The sequence below is a fragment of the Oenanthe melanoleuca genome, chromosome 2 (assembly GCF_029582105.1).
Source record: "Oenanthe melanoleuca isolate GR-GAL-2019-014 chromosome 2, OMel1.0, whole genome shotgun sequence".
Lineage (NCBI taxonomy): Eukaryota > Metazoa > Chordata > Aves > Passeriformes > Muscicapidae > Oenanthe > Oenanthe melanoleuca.
In genome coordinates this window covers 116,369,765-116,387,179 of record NC_079335.1, presented here as the reverse complement: position 1 = coordinate 116,387,179, position 17,415 = coordinate 116,369,765, and the positions used below count along the sequence as shown (strand labels likewise).

At 41.9% G+C, this 17,415-nt stretch overlaps 1 protein-coding gene across 3 annotated transcripts in view; it reads left to right on the top strand.

The window, feature by feature from the left end:
• Nucleotides 1–226: 226 nt before the first annotated feature.
• SNX10 (sorting nexin 10) overlaps nucleotides 227–17,415 on the top strand; it is a 33,936-nt gene continuing 16,747 nt past the window's right edge. The window contains exons 1-3 of one of the 3 annotated variants that reach the window (XM_056484977.1): nucleotides 11,898–11,990; nucleotides 13,020–13,139; nucleotides 14,720–14,775. In XM_056484977.1, coding sequence (XP_056340952.1) covers nucleotides 14,752–14,775 — 24 coding nt within the window. In that variant the 5' untranslated portion in view covers nucleotides 11,898–11,990; nucleotides 13,020–13,139; nucleotides 14,720–14,751. Of the gene's footprint in view, nucleotides 462–11,897; nucleotides 11,991–13,019; nucleotides 13,140–14,719; nucleotides 14,776–17,415 lie in introns of those variants that run through there. The other 2 variants (XM_056484976.1, XM_056484978.1) reach the window with 2 other exon arrangements.

The following is a 17,415-nucleotide window of genomic DNA, read 5'->3' as shown; positions in this document are numbered from 1 at the left end:
CCGCGCTTCAGGGCGGCTCGGGAAGCCTGGCCCGGCAGCCAGCCCTGCTTCGGCAGCCAGCCCCGACCCGGCAGCCAGCCCTGCTTCGGCAGCCAGCCCTGCTTCGGCACCCAGCCCCGGCCCGGCACCCAGCCCTGCTTCGGCACCCGGCCCGGCACCCAGCCCCGGCCCGGCACCCAGCCCTGGTTCGGCACCCAGCCCTGGTTCGGCACCCAGCACCGACCCGGCACCCAGCCCCGACCCGGCAGCCAGCCCTGCTTCGGCACCCGGCCCGGCACCCAGCCCCGGCCCGGCACCCAGCCCCGGCCCGGCACCCAGCCCTGGTTCGGCACCCAGCCCTGGTTCGGCAACCAGCCCCGGCCCGGCACCCAGCCCTGGTTCGGCAACCAGCCCCGGCCCGGCTCTTCCCGGCCCTTCCGAGTGTGTTTTCCCCCCGGTGTTTGATAGAGAGCTCCGCCGCGGTAAGTGACTGCCCTTAGCAATGATTAACGCCGGGCAGGGAGATGATTTGGTTTAAGCAACTGCTAATCTTGTTTTGGTCCGCTCCTCTTTGTTTTGCTGTAGCGAATCCATCGCCTTTGGCAACTGTGATCTGAAGATCACAGGGATGTGCTAAAGCTCTCTGTGTGTGTATATATACTATACATACATATTGTTATTGTTGTGTATATACATTATATAACATGCAACATACATATACAAATATATAATGTATATCATAGCATGCTTTTTGTATTAAGTGCATTATATTCAATGCACTGTCCTGTTAATCAGGAAACTGTCCTATATTATTTTTAAGTTCTGTGTTATCTAAGTTAAGCAGCATGAGAAATTTTTAGGTGCAGAGTGAACAAAACTGAAAGTTAAATATGAAGACAGCCTGTGGAGACAGAGTATGCAATTAAAACTAACTGATTGATAAAGCAGTGGGAGTTCCAATGTCTGAGGGTTGCTGGGTTTGCCTTGGGTGGTGTTCTGGAGCTGGGCACAAAGGCAGGAGGGCAGCTGCCAGTGCTTTTCCTCGAGGCTCCTGTGTTTGATGCTCAGCTCACACTAGCTGGGATCACATCCCTATGGACACAGTTGCCATCGGATCAGGACAGCTGGCTGGCTGTTCTCACAGCCCTTCAAGGATATGGCACTTCTGAGTCAATATTGCCTAGTTCTGCTAGCAGTGTCCAGGGGATGAATAAAATCAGGCAGAAATGTGTAGCCAAGCTCTTGAGGATCAGGGTCTGGCCCACTCAGGTGTGTTTGAGGCACTCCCCTGGCACGTCCCCACATCACCCGTGACCCAGGGGAAACTGCAGCTGGAGTTTGCATTGCCCACTCTGCTTCTCACGTTGACAGAAATAGCTCAAGTGAAGGGAAAGGATTTCCTATTTGTGCTGGGGACAGCTGAAACTGACAGTAATGCAAGGCAGGGTTTTCCTGAATGACACAATACTGGACTTCTTTTAGAAAAGTGGAAATGCCAGTGTTTTCTTTGTGTAGAAATATGCAAATAATAATTATGCCTGACTCAGCCTGGGGTATTATTTATGATGCTTGACTTGAAATCCAGAAATCTCTTGTTTATAATGTATATTTTGTGTTGAATCTGAAGAGTATTTGCCTTTTAATGAATTTAAAAACTTTGCATTGATACACCAGGGTTGTAGTCATAGAAATACTTGTACCTTTATTATAGATGATATGATGATTATGATGATTTTAAATTTTATTAGGAAAATAATTATACTTAATTATTTTTTTAGAAAAGAGGGAAGTCTTTTGAGAATATTACTATTAAGGATTAGTGCTCTTCTACCATTGCAAAACAGCTGTGCTTCTCCAGATAAACTCCTGAAGAACAGCTGTTCTGGAGGTTATCCAGCCCTGGTATATCTTCTTGAGCTAATTCTGTGATCTCTGCATGCCCACAGTGATTAGATGATTTTAGCATGGGTACAGTGTTCAGGTCACACATGAGTGGAGCCCTGCTGTGCATTCTCAAGCACTCTGCCATACTGAGCAAAAAACACTGAGAGTTTGTGTCAAACTGAGCAGTTCTCCAATGTAAGAACTGGGAAGTGACCTCTTGGTGGGCTGTCACCATTGAGCCAGGACTGGTGACATGACTGATGCAAGGCAGTTCAATGCTGCCACTGAACAGATGAGGAACATAATAAGGGTGTTCACAGAAACTTCAGATCCATTGTGCTGCTGCACATGGATCTCTTACAGAATAGCTTTTTCTACCCAGACACAGGCCATGGCAGTCATCAGTTTGAACATACCTAGCTAAGCTAGCCTAGAGCACCTTTCCTTGATGCTTCCCTCCTTCCCTCCTTCCTTCCCCTGGCAGTTTATTGCTCCTGCCACAGAGCAGCATTGCCTTTGGCCTCCTGGGATCAGGCACTTGCTTCATTCTGGTGCTCCCCTCCTTTCCTGGGCAACTCTTCTCCTGTGCAATTAGAGATGCTCTCAAGGCTACCAATGGAGAAGTTGGGGTTTTTCTGACCATAAAGATCTGAATCAGTCTTGTGGCCTCATTTTAGTCAATTTTTGCTCAGTATATTTCCTAATTGCCATTGTTTCAGGCAACTGCAACCTTCTGTGCTTTTGTCACACAATTTTGTAACTTCTCCATTTGAAAGAAGGAAGTACTCCTCTGGCAGGTTGGTTTAAAAAGAAAATGCAAAAAAAAAAAATCCCCAAAACACCAAAAGAACAAAACCCACACTATGATAAATCACAGAGCAAGAAAGTTGTGAATATTTGCTCAGCAGCATGGGCTGCTGGGGTTGTTTCTTGCTTCCTGGAAGTAGGTAGGTAGACAGGTATAAGACAGGTGACAACTTTAGTGTATCTATATCTATGCCATGTGTCACATGGATCTTATTTCCATGTGTGTGGTGTAGTATGCATAAGGTTTTGGCTTTTGTAGACAGAGAAGTAAAAGAAATCTCGATAATTTAGGTTATTGTGTTTTTTCTTTCTTCTCATTAAACATTTTGCATATTTTTATTATCTAAAAAAATCCAAACCCTCACCAACTTTTTTGTTCTTCCAATAAGAATACAAAAAGAAAAGCACAGCTGTGTGTCCTACAGGAATTTCCTGACTTCTTGGCAAGATGGGTCTTGGAAAAGAGAAGCAAATCATGCTTTGTGTCTACAGGGAGCTACATGCACAAGTTTGCTGTGTAGTATTTGGCTCTGGATCTTTGTATCATTGCTTGCTAAATCTCTACACAGAACTTAAGAATAGAAACACCTTTCGTAAGCATTCTTCTTCCCCAGCTTGGAGGGGAAAAAAAGAAACCCAGAAGAATCCTTGATTAGTATGTTTACAAAACATTAATGTTTTGTGTATAGACATTGAAAGACAGGAAGGCAGAAATAAAGAGCTGGTCATGCCACTTCATTGGTGGCTGCAGGTGTGACCTCTCCACCCACAGAAAGCGGGCTGCCATCACGATTTCCTTGTTGGCAGAAGCTCCAGCTGAATCACACGCTTGGTCAACAGCTCTCTGTGCTGTTAAAATCAAGCATCTGTGGGAGGGAAAGAAGAAGCAGAGAGACTGAAAAGACAGCTTTCAGCAAAGGTGCTGAAACCACTTGCAGTACAGACAGATCCTCATGGTGGGAGATGTTGCAGAAGGAACAGGAGGAATCCATCTACACTGCACATAGCACCAAAGTGCTGCCTGTGCAGCATCCAGCAGTTTGGGCACAGACCAATGACCTGGTGTGTGTGACTGCTGCCTTCCAAGATGACTGTCCAGAGGGATCCAGAACCTTAGTGAGAGGCTAGCACATGACCTACAGTTAATCCACTCTCTTCTTGAGCAGCAGCTGAAGAGTGAATAGGACACCTTGTGAGCGTTCACAAAGACACTGAACATCTAAGTTTAGCTGTCTGAGTCTTCTCCAGATTTCTGTAGACCAGGCAGAACAGTGGGAGTTTTAATGGAACATAATCCAATGATGAAACCACAAATAGTTCTGTAATTCCTACAGTGTTCCTCCAGGGATCCTCTTGCAACTTGGAGAAATTCAAACCAGTATTTGTTTTCTCAAGGCCTAATTAGTGAAATATCCCCAGGGCTCTTGGTTTCAGTTTCCTTTCTGATTTTGTTGGGCCTATTTTCCACAGAGAAAGGAGTCCACACTGTCTGCCAGCCTTTGTGCTGGCCCTTGACTTGCTCCCTGGTGCATTTACTCCTTAGGGGACAGACATAAAGTTCTTGCTTGTTTCTTCTGCTTTGCTGAAAGTCTGCAGTTAAAAGGAGTATGTCTCTGGACTGATGCTTTGCAGGTGTTGCTCAGGGTGTTCACACTACACCAGCACTGCACGTTGCCCCTCTGGCACCTCAGCATGACTTATGCCAAGCTGTCTCCCAGTATGCAGGTGAATTCATCAATAGGTATGAACCTTGAAAAAACTATTACAAAAAGCCTCACCCTGGGGGCCTGGCCCAAAAGGAAGTACTTTAAGGAGTGAAGGGAATATCTCTTTGCTCCATCATTTTCATGTGCCTGGTGTTACAGATTGTCACAGAGCCGAGGGGCAGGGTGCACACCAGCCAGTTCCATTTGTTTGATAACAGGTAAACCAGCAATGATTTCATTATGGATCTTCTCTCTTGTGCATGAAAAGAGGAAGCAATTTACCCTCCATGCCTGCTTTTTTGTGGTGTGAAGGAATTCCTGTTTCCTGATATTTGAAAGGATTAATGGCTTAAGAAAATCACTTCTTCCTTTCCCTTTCTTCTCTACCAGAGATGTCTGGGAAGATGCACTCACTTATAGCTACAGCTGCATTTCAAAGCCAGATGTTCTACTCTGTAATAAAGCATCTATTTTACTGTAGAATTTACAATGGGTAATTTACTCTGACCTCTGTTGGTGTGCTGCCCACGCATCCTTCAAGTTCCTGCTCCTCCTTTTCCTCAGGGAGGCCCTAGCTGCTCACCTACCTTGCTTCTTGTGTACAGGAGCAGTCACCAGGTTATAAGTTTTGCCTTCTAATAGTCTAATTGTTTTAATTGTGTAATGGTGATGTGTGGTTTTAAATTAGTCATAACTTTAGCTTCTGTTTTAATGAGATCTTCAGTTGTCTTCCCAGAGGGGAAGGCTTTGTTTTCTCATGAGCAGTGTGTCTTTTCCCAGAAGAAATGAATTTCTACTAATGACATACAAAATGGTGAGGTGGCAGTGGGGGTGTTGGGGAGTGATTATGGGGAGAAGGGACATATCTGCAAGTCTCAGACACTGAAGAACATCTTGATAATGCCAGAGCCTGTGACGTGCCAGGCACTCGTGTATAAATAGTCACGTTGGCATGTAGTGTCATTGCAGTCGTGCTTTGAGAACAGCTGATTCTAACAGCCTTGCACAGCCCAAAGACACCCTCACATGTCTTCAGAAATAATAAGACTGGTGTTTACTAGCTGAGACACGAGTTGTTGTCCTCCCCAAGGATTTAAGACTACGTGGCATTTGTTAGATCTGTCTGGCCACTGTTTGCAGGTGTGACTGGGGTTGGGGAGGCAGGAAGGCAAATCACCCATTCCAGATGAGAGAAAGCCCCTTGTCTCCCCCTCTCTGGGTGGATGAAGATGAATCACAGAGTATGCCAAGTTGGAAGATCTGTTTGACCTCCTGGCTGGGAAAAAGATGTCAACAGTAGGTGTGCAATCCAGAGCCAAACCTTAGAGCAGAAATGCAAGAAGCTGAGGTCTTTTTTGGTGAGCTTTCCACAGCTGAATCGCAGGGGTTTAATGCACACCATGGTAGGTTGGTGTTAATAATCCAGGTCAGGCTGCAAGGAAAGCATCTTGATTTTCTCAGGAAAACTATCCATTGGTATTTGCACCAAACCTTGTGACTAATGCAAGATAACAGCAAAGATAATTTGGGGTTCTGTGAGCTATTTTTAAGAAAACATAAGGCAATCTTTAGTCTTCAGTCAGACTGGGAAGATAATATCCTGTACTATGGCATATGTACATAAGCAATGATTTTCTTTCAAAAAAGATTCTTTCCTTTTCTCCAGGGTTTCCAGAGTCACAGATCCTTTGGACTAAGGCAAGCTGTACACATTAAATATCTGTTCTTAGAGTAATAGCTTTGCTTGGATAGATCAGACTTTGGGACTTACAGCTGGTGAACAACACTGTGTAAACACTAGTTGACACTCCAACCTGATGATCACTAGAGCTTCTGTCATTCCAACCTTGAGTGGTAATTGACTTGTCCTAGACATCTGAAATAGAATTTGTTAGCAGTGTGCAAAAATCATAAGTGGGTTCATATATATGATTGCCCTTTCACTGGATTTCTAGCAAAGCTTAATTCTAAAGAGTGCTGCCTTTTCTCTGTAAGCTTGGCTAAGCCAGATAACTTTCCAACCTTGAATAACTTAATTCTCTCTTTAAAGTAGATGAAATTCTGGATTTTAACGCCCAGTAAATAACTATCTTTTACAATTGCAAAAGTTGTGTTGTTTTTAGTCTAGATGACTAAAAACTAACCATTCTCCTTCCTGTTCTCCTGCTAGAACAATAATACAGACCCTGTCAAGGACAGTATTATATTTACAAAATGCTTTCCAAGTATGTAAAATGCTTGCTGTGCATAATGCAGTGCAGGATTTGAAACTCACCTATGAAGAGGGAGATGCATCCTCAGTAATGGGTTGTTTACATCTCCAGTGGCACTAAGTGACCCAACTGTGTCAGTTCTCCAGAAAAGTTTCAGGCAGTGAGGAGTAGGCTGGATACCTGCAGAGGGGCTTTCCTCTAAGGACTTCCAGCTGCAGGGGATGTGTGGTACCTGGTACCTTTGCTCCTGCTCGGTCTGACTCATTGAGGTGCTGTGACTGCAATTTCGTTCTGAGATCTGCGTGCAGCCCTGGGCCAAAAAGCCATTGTCCCTGCAACATCACTGTGTTCCTACAAACCAGTAGTGCTGGAGAGGATCTCTTGGTGGTTATCAGATCCTACCAGCCATGTGATGGACATTTAGTATAGATTTTATTGTAGTAGTTCTAATACATCCATACATAACGTGTAGGTTTCATCTGGTTTAGTTAAAGGTGTGGTTATATGAATTGATGCTTTCTATTTTAAGACTGGATTGTGCTTTTTTTTTTTGGCCTGAATTAAATTTATTTAAGTGAACTTGGAATAAGTGTTATTTAACACAAAGCAGTTTTCTCTCAATCCACTGTTTTCCCGTAGGCTTGCCATATGGATCTGTGCATTCTGCTCATTCCGGCAGTATGTGCTCTGTGAGTCTGAAATCTTTCTCCCACTGAAGCAGAAGTTGTTGTTTAGACCACTTAGTGGTTTACTTGAACTCATTGTTGAAAAAATATCACATGGTTTGGGCACTGTGAAAGCAAGCTGTGAACTGTACTTGTCCTGCAAGCACTTTTCTACCTTTGCTTCTCTTACCACTTTATCTTGAACAGTGTTTGTTCCAGGCTGAGCAGCGACTTCTTTGACTTGGCTGTGATGGCAGAGCAGTCAAACCTAAGCGCTGTTTTTCTTTTCTCCCTCCCATTTTTGTGTATTTGCTATACCTCCTGGTGCTCTCTCACAACTTCATAAAGAAGTTTGCCACATCACAGATGAGTCTCCTATGCCAGGAGTTGGCCAAAAGCTGATATCAGTCTTAAAAAGTCAGGGTGCAGCAGTGGGGTGAAAGGAACCAAAATCACATCTTAAAGTTCAGTAGGCTCAGAATAAATGAGAAGTAGAAAATCCAGGTATATGAATGAATCACTGATTTTGGCTTGTTTTTCTTACTGGTCAGTCTAACAAAAAGATCAAACACTAACACTTCCTGGATTGGAGCAGGTAGCACATCACAAAAATAGATGTTTTGATAGCGTAAGGAAATCCGTAGCTGGAAAAAAGCCAAGCTAAAACATGTAGTGCTAAGTTACAGCAATTGAAGCAGCAGACAGAAATTGTGTCATAAATTAAAAGATTTTGAAATAAGCAAAAAATGAGACGTTTCTGGCACGTGAGATTCAAAATGTTCCAGTGGGTGGTCAGGAAAGAAAGGGTTGGGTGATGGCAGCCTCTGCAACTGAGACAGAGAAGGAAATGTAGTGATAAGGTTGCATAGTATTTGCTGAATTTTGCTCTGCTTACTCAGCAGCAAAGATACAGCTTCCATCAGGCCTTCTTTTCCTGTGATAAGAAAAAATTAATGATTAGAGAGAACTTGAGAAAGATACTATTTTAAGGTGACTTAATTTGATTTAATGCAATGAAATACTTAATTCCCGAGATAAACATGAATTTTTGAAAGAAAGATGTACACATTCTCTGAACCTTCCTTCAGAAGCAGCATTTAATACTTTTCTTAGGAGTTTAATCTGTATTCTGAAATGCTGAGACCCTAGTCTCGCTTTACAGCCCTCACCTTGTTGGTTTCAAAAAATAACAGCTGTCTGATGTGTTGTTTGTAACTCGCATCATGCAAAAAATACCTAGGGATGGTTTATCTGTCTGTGTTGGTGTACCTTGTAAGACCAGTGTATGGTTTATGAGTGCACAGTGTGTATGTCCTCACTTCTGCAACTGAACTGACCTGTCACTTGCAAAATACACAGTGCTATTCAGCAAGTGGTTTAGCCTGGAAATTACTTGCTCCTTTCCCTTCTCGGAGGTAGTTTCAGTGTCAGTGGTGTGCCTGTTCTGTGTAGGTATCAGTAAGAAGCCTAGTGCCTGTCCAGTGTTTTCCATGTTGAGTACAGCTGAAAAGATGGTTGAATTTGCCAGCTTGCCCAGGTTGCTGTTTCTTCTGAAATTGATTTCTTCTATCCCAGGGATCTCCAAAGCTCTCTGGAGCAAGCACACTTCCTGAAACTTTACCTTGAAGGTCACCAATGCTTCCTTCAAAGACTGCCTTATCTCTTTGTCCAGTTTCTGGAAATGTCCTAGCAACAAAACCTGGGATTATGTATGCCACAAAATCATTTTGTATAGTTTAATCTATTTCTTATGCACCATAAGAATTGGAAAGAGTAGCGAAGGCAGGCTCACATGGCAGACCAGCTTGACAGGCTCCCTGGAAAACACAGGAGTGGGGCTGCAGGAAAGTTTTGAGTGGTCCTCTGGTTGTCTGCAGAAGCAGTGGCAAGCATTAGCCCTGAGTAATAAATAATTACCATGACCAGCTCTGGCATGTACTGTTCTTTCAGTTGACCCACAATCACTGTTCTGTAGTCATTGCCTAAAATCCCAAGATGCTAGTGTTAGCCTTACCAGTAGTTTATATTATGAGAAAACAAAAATAATAGTTGCTTTGAGATCAGCAACCCACTGAAACTGCAGAATATTCATGAAGTCCTTTGATTGCGTGTATGTCTGCAATTTGAGCCAGAAAAACAAAAAACAAAACCAACAAAACCACCTTCCCCCTCAAAAAGCAAACTAACCCAACAATGATAACAAAAAGAGGAGAATGAGGAAACATCTGATGCTCTCTCCTACTCTGGACAGATTTCTTAGTATTTCTTCCTTGTTTATCTTTAGGCTTTTAGAGGTTTCAGAAAGGCTTGGCAAGTAAGTCATGCTACTGTCCAGCAATATCGTATTAACTTGAAGCAATTCAAAGCGTGGTATAATGCCACTGTAATTGGAAATCTGTGACCCACACCTGACACTGTAATCCTTGTGATGTATTTACTTTGGAGGGTAGAGGGAAATTAGTATTTTTCATTAACTCCTTGATTCTCAAGTTCCTCTGAACTGAAAGAAATGAAAATTTCTTATATATTGTCTTTTTTTCTTTTTTTTTTTTTTTTTTCTTTTTTTAATGATCTAGATTCATTCTTCTGGTAAAATATGTCTTAATAGCCAGGAAGGTTGCCGGACAAGGAAATGGCTGACTGGGGAGAAATGCTAATATAATGGTTAAGGAGAAACTGTCTTATACCTCATGGCCATAAACAAGTGTTTAGAAACCAAATGGAGCAAAATTCCATAGGAAGGAGTAATTAACTAAGCATCTTGGCAACAGTGCCTGGGAATTTCAAGTGCAGCCACAAAGGCATGATATTTGGCAGTGCATTTCTGCATTGCATTGTGGTGAAAGGGAAGGTGTGTGAATTCTGTTAGTGGTTTGGAAAGCTCTTGTTCTTTTAAAAGCAGTTTAGACAACGTGCTTGTTTTTTGCTCAGCAGTGAGGTGATTCTGCTCCTACTGTGATACAATACTGGTGAAACAGGTGCCTTGACCCTGGGAAGTGAGAAGGATTTGCTCAAGGGATACTTCACTTTTGTTGACTTCACTAAGCAGGTTGTGGACTACTGACTGTTGTGTAGAGTATAGATGAAAATGTTGATGTCTTTTGTACTCTTTTCACTTCTGACTAACAGATCCTTATGGTAATTTTCTGAGGGAGGATGAGGCAAATAACCATCAGGATAGATGAAAGGAGGAACCTGCTCTGTGACCTGCACAGTTTGGAGTTTCAGTCCTCATCATCTGGTTCATGGACAGTGAGGAGCAGAAGTGAACTCATGATTCTGATCAGTACAGTTGGTTGAGCCCAGGTATTAAGGTGGAACAGGTGAAGTAGAAGGCATTAGCTTACACTGAGTTTGAGTTATTCTGGATTGACTGAAAGTCACTGCTTGACGAACAGTATTTTAAAAATATTTTTCCCATCACAAGGAGCAATAGTTCTGTGATAGCCATGTCCTTGATTGCTGTGAATGCCAAGCTGTGTTAGAATGTGGTCAGTTTGGCAACACAGAATGGTGTGGTTTTAGAGGTTTAGGGTTTTTTTGAACTCTCCAGAGCTTCTCTTATTTATTCTTCCTGTTCCTTCCCCTTCCACCATCACCCCTGCATTTATATTTTCCTTACAAATCCACACAGATACCTGCCTTTCAGGAGCATGGTGTGACCAGGTGCACATGGGCATGTTCTTTGACAGTGAATTCCATGTATGGATGCAGCTGAACTTTCTACATGCTGTAAATGAAAATTATTATGACTTTGAGTCTTAACGTGAGCAAAACATAAAATGCAGGAAAGACTTGTAAGCATTTAGAGATTCAATTTTTCTCCCTCTCTCTCCCTTGGTCATACTGAAACCTTGAATTTAAATTTCATTCGATACTGATGATGGGAGCAACCTTGATAGCACAGCTGAGCTCTTTCCTTGTGACTGGATAGTACTTTCAATCATCACCAAGGTTCTAAAGCTAAATCATACTTCCCCATTAAAGCCTGAAGGTGGTGATTTAGTGATATGATTAGAAATAACCAAAGATGGATGGATGGATGGATGGATGGATGGATGGATGGATGGATGGATGGATGAGCTGACTACCAGCATTTATCCTTGAGAGGAAACACTGGCCACATGGGATGCATGAGCACTCCCAGAGCAGATAAGGATATTGCATAGGCCACTGCCCAGTAATGAGTGAAATTGTAAAATTTCACTGCAGCTAAGTAGAGCTACTGGTGAGGCAGCCAGGAGGGCTTGCATTTGTTCATGCCTTTCTTGGGGCAAGTTGATGTGGTTTTTGTCTGTGCTGGTGAGTGAGTTTTCATCTTTCAGTTTGAGAATGCTGGGGAGAAATCACTTCCTCCTTTAGGAGCAGTCCATCTACATGATAAAAGGGTATTTCCCTAGTAATGTTGGATTATCTGTTTTAATTAAGATTTTAAAATAGAAACTAATCTCTAAAATAGGAAATAAAATATAATACTTGGTATTATTTATTACCCTTAAGAAGAGTATCGCAGTTTATCTGTTTTCCCTAAGAAAAGTGCTGCAGTACTTGTGTTTTTTTCTTCCCTCTTCTTCCTGATTCTTTTTTAGGCACAGGAAGTATGGCAATTCATCCTACGTAATCTTTTTGCTTTTGAGTGGTTGCTGTTAGCAGTTGTGGAGCTGTTCCCTGGCAGTTTTGTTGGTTATGCAATTAAGAACCATAAAAAATATGTACTGCAAGAAGCAGTTGATGTTGTAAGTATATGAAACTAATAAAAGGAAAAGAAAGTCTTCAGACTGAAAATGGATCAGAAGCAGAACAAAAACTTACTCAAAGCAATGAGGGGGGTGGAGAGGTTGGTTTCCCAGTCTCAACAGAAAGTATTTTATCAAAACTACAGATTGACCAGCTTTTTTGATTCTGTTTCCCAACACTCGTTCATCTCCCTGTAAGAGGAAATTTTGTTTAGAGTAAAAAGACCAAAGGCCTTCTGTTTGTCTTTTGAAGGCTGCTTTTCTCCATCACTGGTATTTTGGATAGTCTTTTCTCACGATAAAAAGATAACTTCTTAAGCAGAAGTTTCACTGGTTTCACTATGTGTTCTGCTTCACTGGCTTCTCTGTGTTACAGAAGTCCGCAAATATATATCTTGCTACCAGACAGAATATTACATTCAGTATATTTGCAGGTGGCTGCAGCATGACTGGGCAATCTCACTGAAATCAGTGAAAAAAGGCAGCTTTTGAGGGGGGGCTTGCATTTCCATTGCTGATTTTTTTTTCTAAATTACTTGATGAAAAACTGATGTATTTTAAATATTTTAGGAACCTTTTTGGTGTTGAAATATTAATTTTTTTGCCATTAAATATTTTAACTTGTGGTGGCTGTTTGGAGTTTAAGCTGTTCTTGCTAACCTGCACCAACACATAACTCGGTCATTAGAAAAACAGATGACAAAACGAAACGTGCTATTTCAGCCTTGTCATTCACTAGCAGTGTTAGGAATGAGATATTTTGGGCTTGCATAATTTCTCACTTAAATCAGCTTAGAGACAGGAGAGAAACACACTGCAGAATTTGATGGAATAAAGATACGTAACTGGAAAAAAAATTGAGTTGCCATTTTGAAAAAAAACGCAGCACATTCAACCAGATCAGAAAGGGGGGGGGAATTAACATCAAACTATATAGGTTTACAGCTATACTCAGTGGGGAGAGATAGCAGGAAGAATCTTCCTCAAACAGCCCAAGCCCAACTCAGTGGGTTTTTTGTCTGTACTCAGCACTTGTGAGGCTGCTCCTCAAGTCCCCTGTCCGGTTCTGTGTCCATTTCTTGGAGAAGAACATTGAGGTGCTGGAGCCAGTCCAGAGGAGGGCAGTGGAGCTGGAGAAGGATCTCGAGAGTGAGTCCTGAGAGGATTAGCTGAGGGACCTGTGGGTGCTCAGCCTGGAGAAAAGAAGGCTCAGGGGAGGCCTTGCTGCTCTCTACAACAGCCTTGTTCTGATCTTGGAGACAACCTAAATGATTATGCTGTTCTGTGAAAGGTCTGCGAGGTGTGCTTGTGCTCTCCTGTGAGGTAAAAGCTGTTTATCTCCCCGAAAGGAAAGTTCCTGATATGCTTTTGCATTAACAGCAATTAGCACTGGTGAGCCAAATTTTTGCCCTCAACCTTGCAGAGATGCTTGACACTGCTGGTCCTGTGCAGCAGGAAGTGTTTGAGTGCTCTTCCATAACTTCAGCTGAGAACATGCATGCTAGTTAAACATACATAAACAGAGTTTAAAAAAAAAGAAAATTTGAGTGTGTTTTGATATTCCTATTTTATCAGTACCATTCTAGCTATAGAGGTGAAGTGATGACCTTATCTTTATGGAGATGGGAACTATACAATGACACCCTTTAGGATGAAGTCTTATGTACGGTCATTTTTATTTGGAAACAATGTACTTTTCTGATATGACTGACCCTACAGAAATTTGACAACAAAGTGTTTGTTCCAAAATAATTTCCTGGTCAAAGAAAAGTATGTGTGCTTATCTTTGTGCCCTGTTTCATTAAAATGGGTGGAGTTTGTAATTCGAAAGTGTTTGTAAGAGGCATTGTGCAGGGGTGGGGTGTTCAGCCCTCCTTGGCTGGGCTTGACCTAAGTATGTAATTGCATAATAAGAAAAGCAGCATCAAGCTCTTTGTCACTAAACAGGAGGTGGTGTCTATATAAGCTGGCAAGTAAATAAAGCTGTCCTGCTCTGCCCATGTGGGTCTCTGTCCTGAGCAAACTGTCCAGTTTATTGGACAGTTAAACATTTGGGATTTTCAGTGAAAGAGTAGGTTTAAAATGTAAGTTAATGACAGGTTGTTTCAATTTGGTCTAATTATACCCTTCCCTACATGGAGATTTGAAAACATGGATGCTGTGAAATTTAGCCTGAGTTTTAGCTTTCCTGCAGGATCCAAGCAGTTTTTGTGTCTCCAGTTCTCTGGAGGGATGAGTTTCAGGAAAATGGTTGAGACAGGCATTTGATTCTTTAGACTCAGATGTTTTAGAGTCTCTGGACCTCATCTGCAGTCACACAGATCTGTGCTTGGGCACCTGGGAGTGAGGCAAGGCAGCACTGCCTCGGCTGTGTTTGTGCACTGGGAATGCTGGCTGAGCAGAGCTGTTGGGAGGTGGGTACAAGGATGAACCTTGAGATGGCTCTTGAAGCAGAGAACAGCACTGACTTCCAGAGATGAACAAGCATCACTGGACTGTCAAGTATGACAACTATGTAGAGAAGGGGACTACCCAGTGCTTCTAAAAAGAGATTATTTTAAAAATTAATAAATTCTGACGTACAAGTGATGCAGACATGTTTTCTGCTATATATGGCACTTAGCTTGGCATTTTCCACTGTCTACTAATAAAGAGTAAAAGTGATAATGACATTTAAATGAGAACTAAATACCAATCTGATGTCTGTTCTGTTTTGGTTTTTTTTTTAGGTTGATTTCTTTTTTACTACAAACCAGTGAAGATGACGCCAAAACATGAAAAACAGGTAAGTTGTATCTAAGTTTAATAAAAAAAGGATTCAAGTTTGGCAGCTGTGGATTGAATTTCATTAAGGTGCATATGGATCAGGGAAGATTGGTTGTATTCTGCATACTTCTAGTTGCCAGGATACAGAATATTCTGGAATGATGCAGTGCCAGTTCCTTCTGCTAAAATCTGATAGAAGAATCAGATACTCATTCAGAGTAAGTGACTGTGCATAAGGGGCTCAGACACTGAGACAGGAGAGAAGGATTTGGATGGAGTCTTCTTTTTTTCAGTTTTAGATATTTTATAGGACTAATGGCTGGATCTGGGTCTCGACTCTGATTACCAGCTGCATGGACCACAAGAATCCCACTTGCATGTTCTCTTCTGCTCAGTCCAATGACCATTAAAAGTTTCAACAAATCATTCTGTCTCAGCTGTTAGTCTCTTATCAGCCTTACTACACAGCATACATGGAGTGAAGATGCCAACATCCACAGCATGAAAAGTCCCATGTCCTTTGTGGCTGATCCTTTTACTAACAGGCAACCTGATGGGATATGCTATTTTTCTTGGAAGCTTTGTGGAAAATTACTCTTCAGGGGTTATTGACTAATCAGATGTGTAACAGGAGCACAAGCTCATCACCTGATACAATCCTGGGCACAGACATTTGAATTAAAATGCAGCTGAAATGATTAATACAAATAATCAACCAATGTGAGATTGCTTTTTTCCTCCTTCTTCATACTAAAAATAGGTATTTCCATGTCAGATTTCCTATTTTCCTAGTAGGAAAATGTTAGAGACTTCTGAGAAAGGCACATTTTTTGTGGTTAAATTCTATATAGTAAGATTTCTGCCTTATCCTTTTCTTTGAGGAATCCATTGCATTATGCAGAAATATATCCAACAAAAGAAAAGACAGAAGGGGAAGAAAAAAGAAAGAGAAAAATTAAAAGAGAAAGATTTCTTGTGTTTGCTTCAGCTGCCTTTATATGGGTTGTTTTTCCTTTTGAGGCTGATCCAAATGAAACATTTTGTTTTTCCATGCTTGTGTCTGTGTGACCTCAGTGCTGTCCTTTTAGTCTGCTGTCAACACTCATGTTCTTTGCCTACATCTGTAACCATGAGGGAGTGGGTTTAATCCAGTTTTGGGTGTCACTTTGGCCATTTTGTCGTTTATGTGTGACCCTGTCTACTTGAACTGCTCCTGACCTTGAAGACAGGACAGCAAAATACCACCAGTGCCATGCTTAAACTGGCTGGTTTAGCCAGGAATTAAAAGGTCCATCCAGAGAAACTGCTCTGCAATTCCTGCTTGTTGAGTAGTTATGATTAATTTTGGGGCAGATTTGAAGATTCTGAATATTCATGAGGGTGTTTAGGCCATCCATCGTGCCTGCTGGGATCAATATCAAACCTATAGCTTTAGCAGTTTGGAGAGAAAATGGTTTGCCTCTGAATTTAGCAGTTTCCAGAGAGAAGGAATAAATGGAGATGCTACATCTTTCAGTAGCTTTCTCTTGAGTATATACTATTCCCAGTGCAAGAGGCCTCCTTGCCCCAGCCTGGACAGTTTTAACTGTCAGTAGCAAATTTTGGTTTTGAGGGAATTGTTGCTCTGAAGTGTTACAGGACACATGCTCCTGAATGCATTGATATAAATGCCTGTATCGTGCCCCTTGATTAAAAAAACCCCAACAATACAACCAAGAAAAAAAACCAAAAAACACCAAAAAACCAAAACTGAAAATATATGTAATGTGACATAATAGCTAGATCTGCAGTTCTGGAAAAACCAAGCAGCACTGGGCAGGGGAGGAAGACACCTCTTACAGGATTGCAGCTGTCAAAAGTAAAAAGTCCCTGAAACCTTGGCTGACTTTGTACTGAGTCTCCCATGTTGTACAACTGGACTGCAGTACAGTTTTGTGACTAATAATAAGTTAGTCTTCAAGTGGTCTGTGGGAGGGAGAGGTCAGCACCACCTCCCCCAGGTGGACAGTGCATTTCTTGAGAATAGACATGTCTATTGAGAGTATCCTCATTTTTATAGCAAAATGGAGTGGAATACATACAGAGGAGAAAGGCAGTTCTTACCCAGCATTGCTGTAATCTCCTGATTGAATGCAGGATGGACTGAGCATATAACAGCAATCTCACAGAGGAGTATTCTGCCACCTAACTCTGCTTGGACCATAACATAGCCTGTATTTGAATATTGGCCTTTACTCTAGGGATGCAAAAGTATAGGCACCTTTTCTGGCAATGGATCATCACTTGTATTGGGTGGTTAGGTCTGCTTTGATTAAAGCAATGCTGTTTTCCCAGTGGGATCTTGTATTCTGGAGAAGACTTAAAGGCCAAAAGAGAAGGAACAGTCTACACATGCAATGCCACTGTTTCAGAGCAGCAGAATCTGTAATGGGAATAACACTTCCTGGATTCAAGTGATGAATAGGGGAAGTAACCCTAAATCTTGAGAAAGGCTGTACATTTTTATTTTTCATTTCTAGTTGTTTACTGTTTATCTTGCATAATTCTAAACTCAGTATTGTCATTTTTTTCGGTAAGTAAGGGAAAAAAAAAGGAACACTCAGTCTTCTGTTGAAATCCTAGTGTTTCAAATCAAAGCTGACAGTGACTGTGTGTGAGG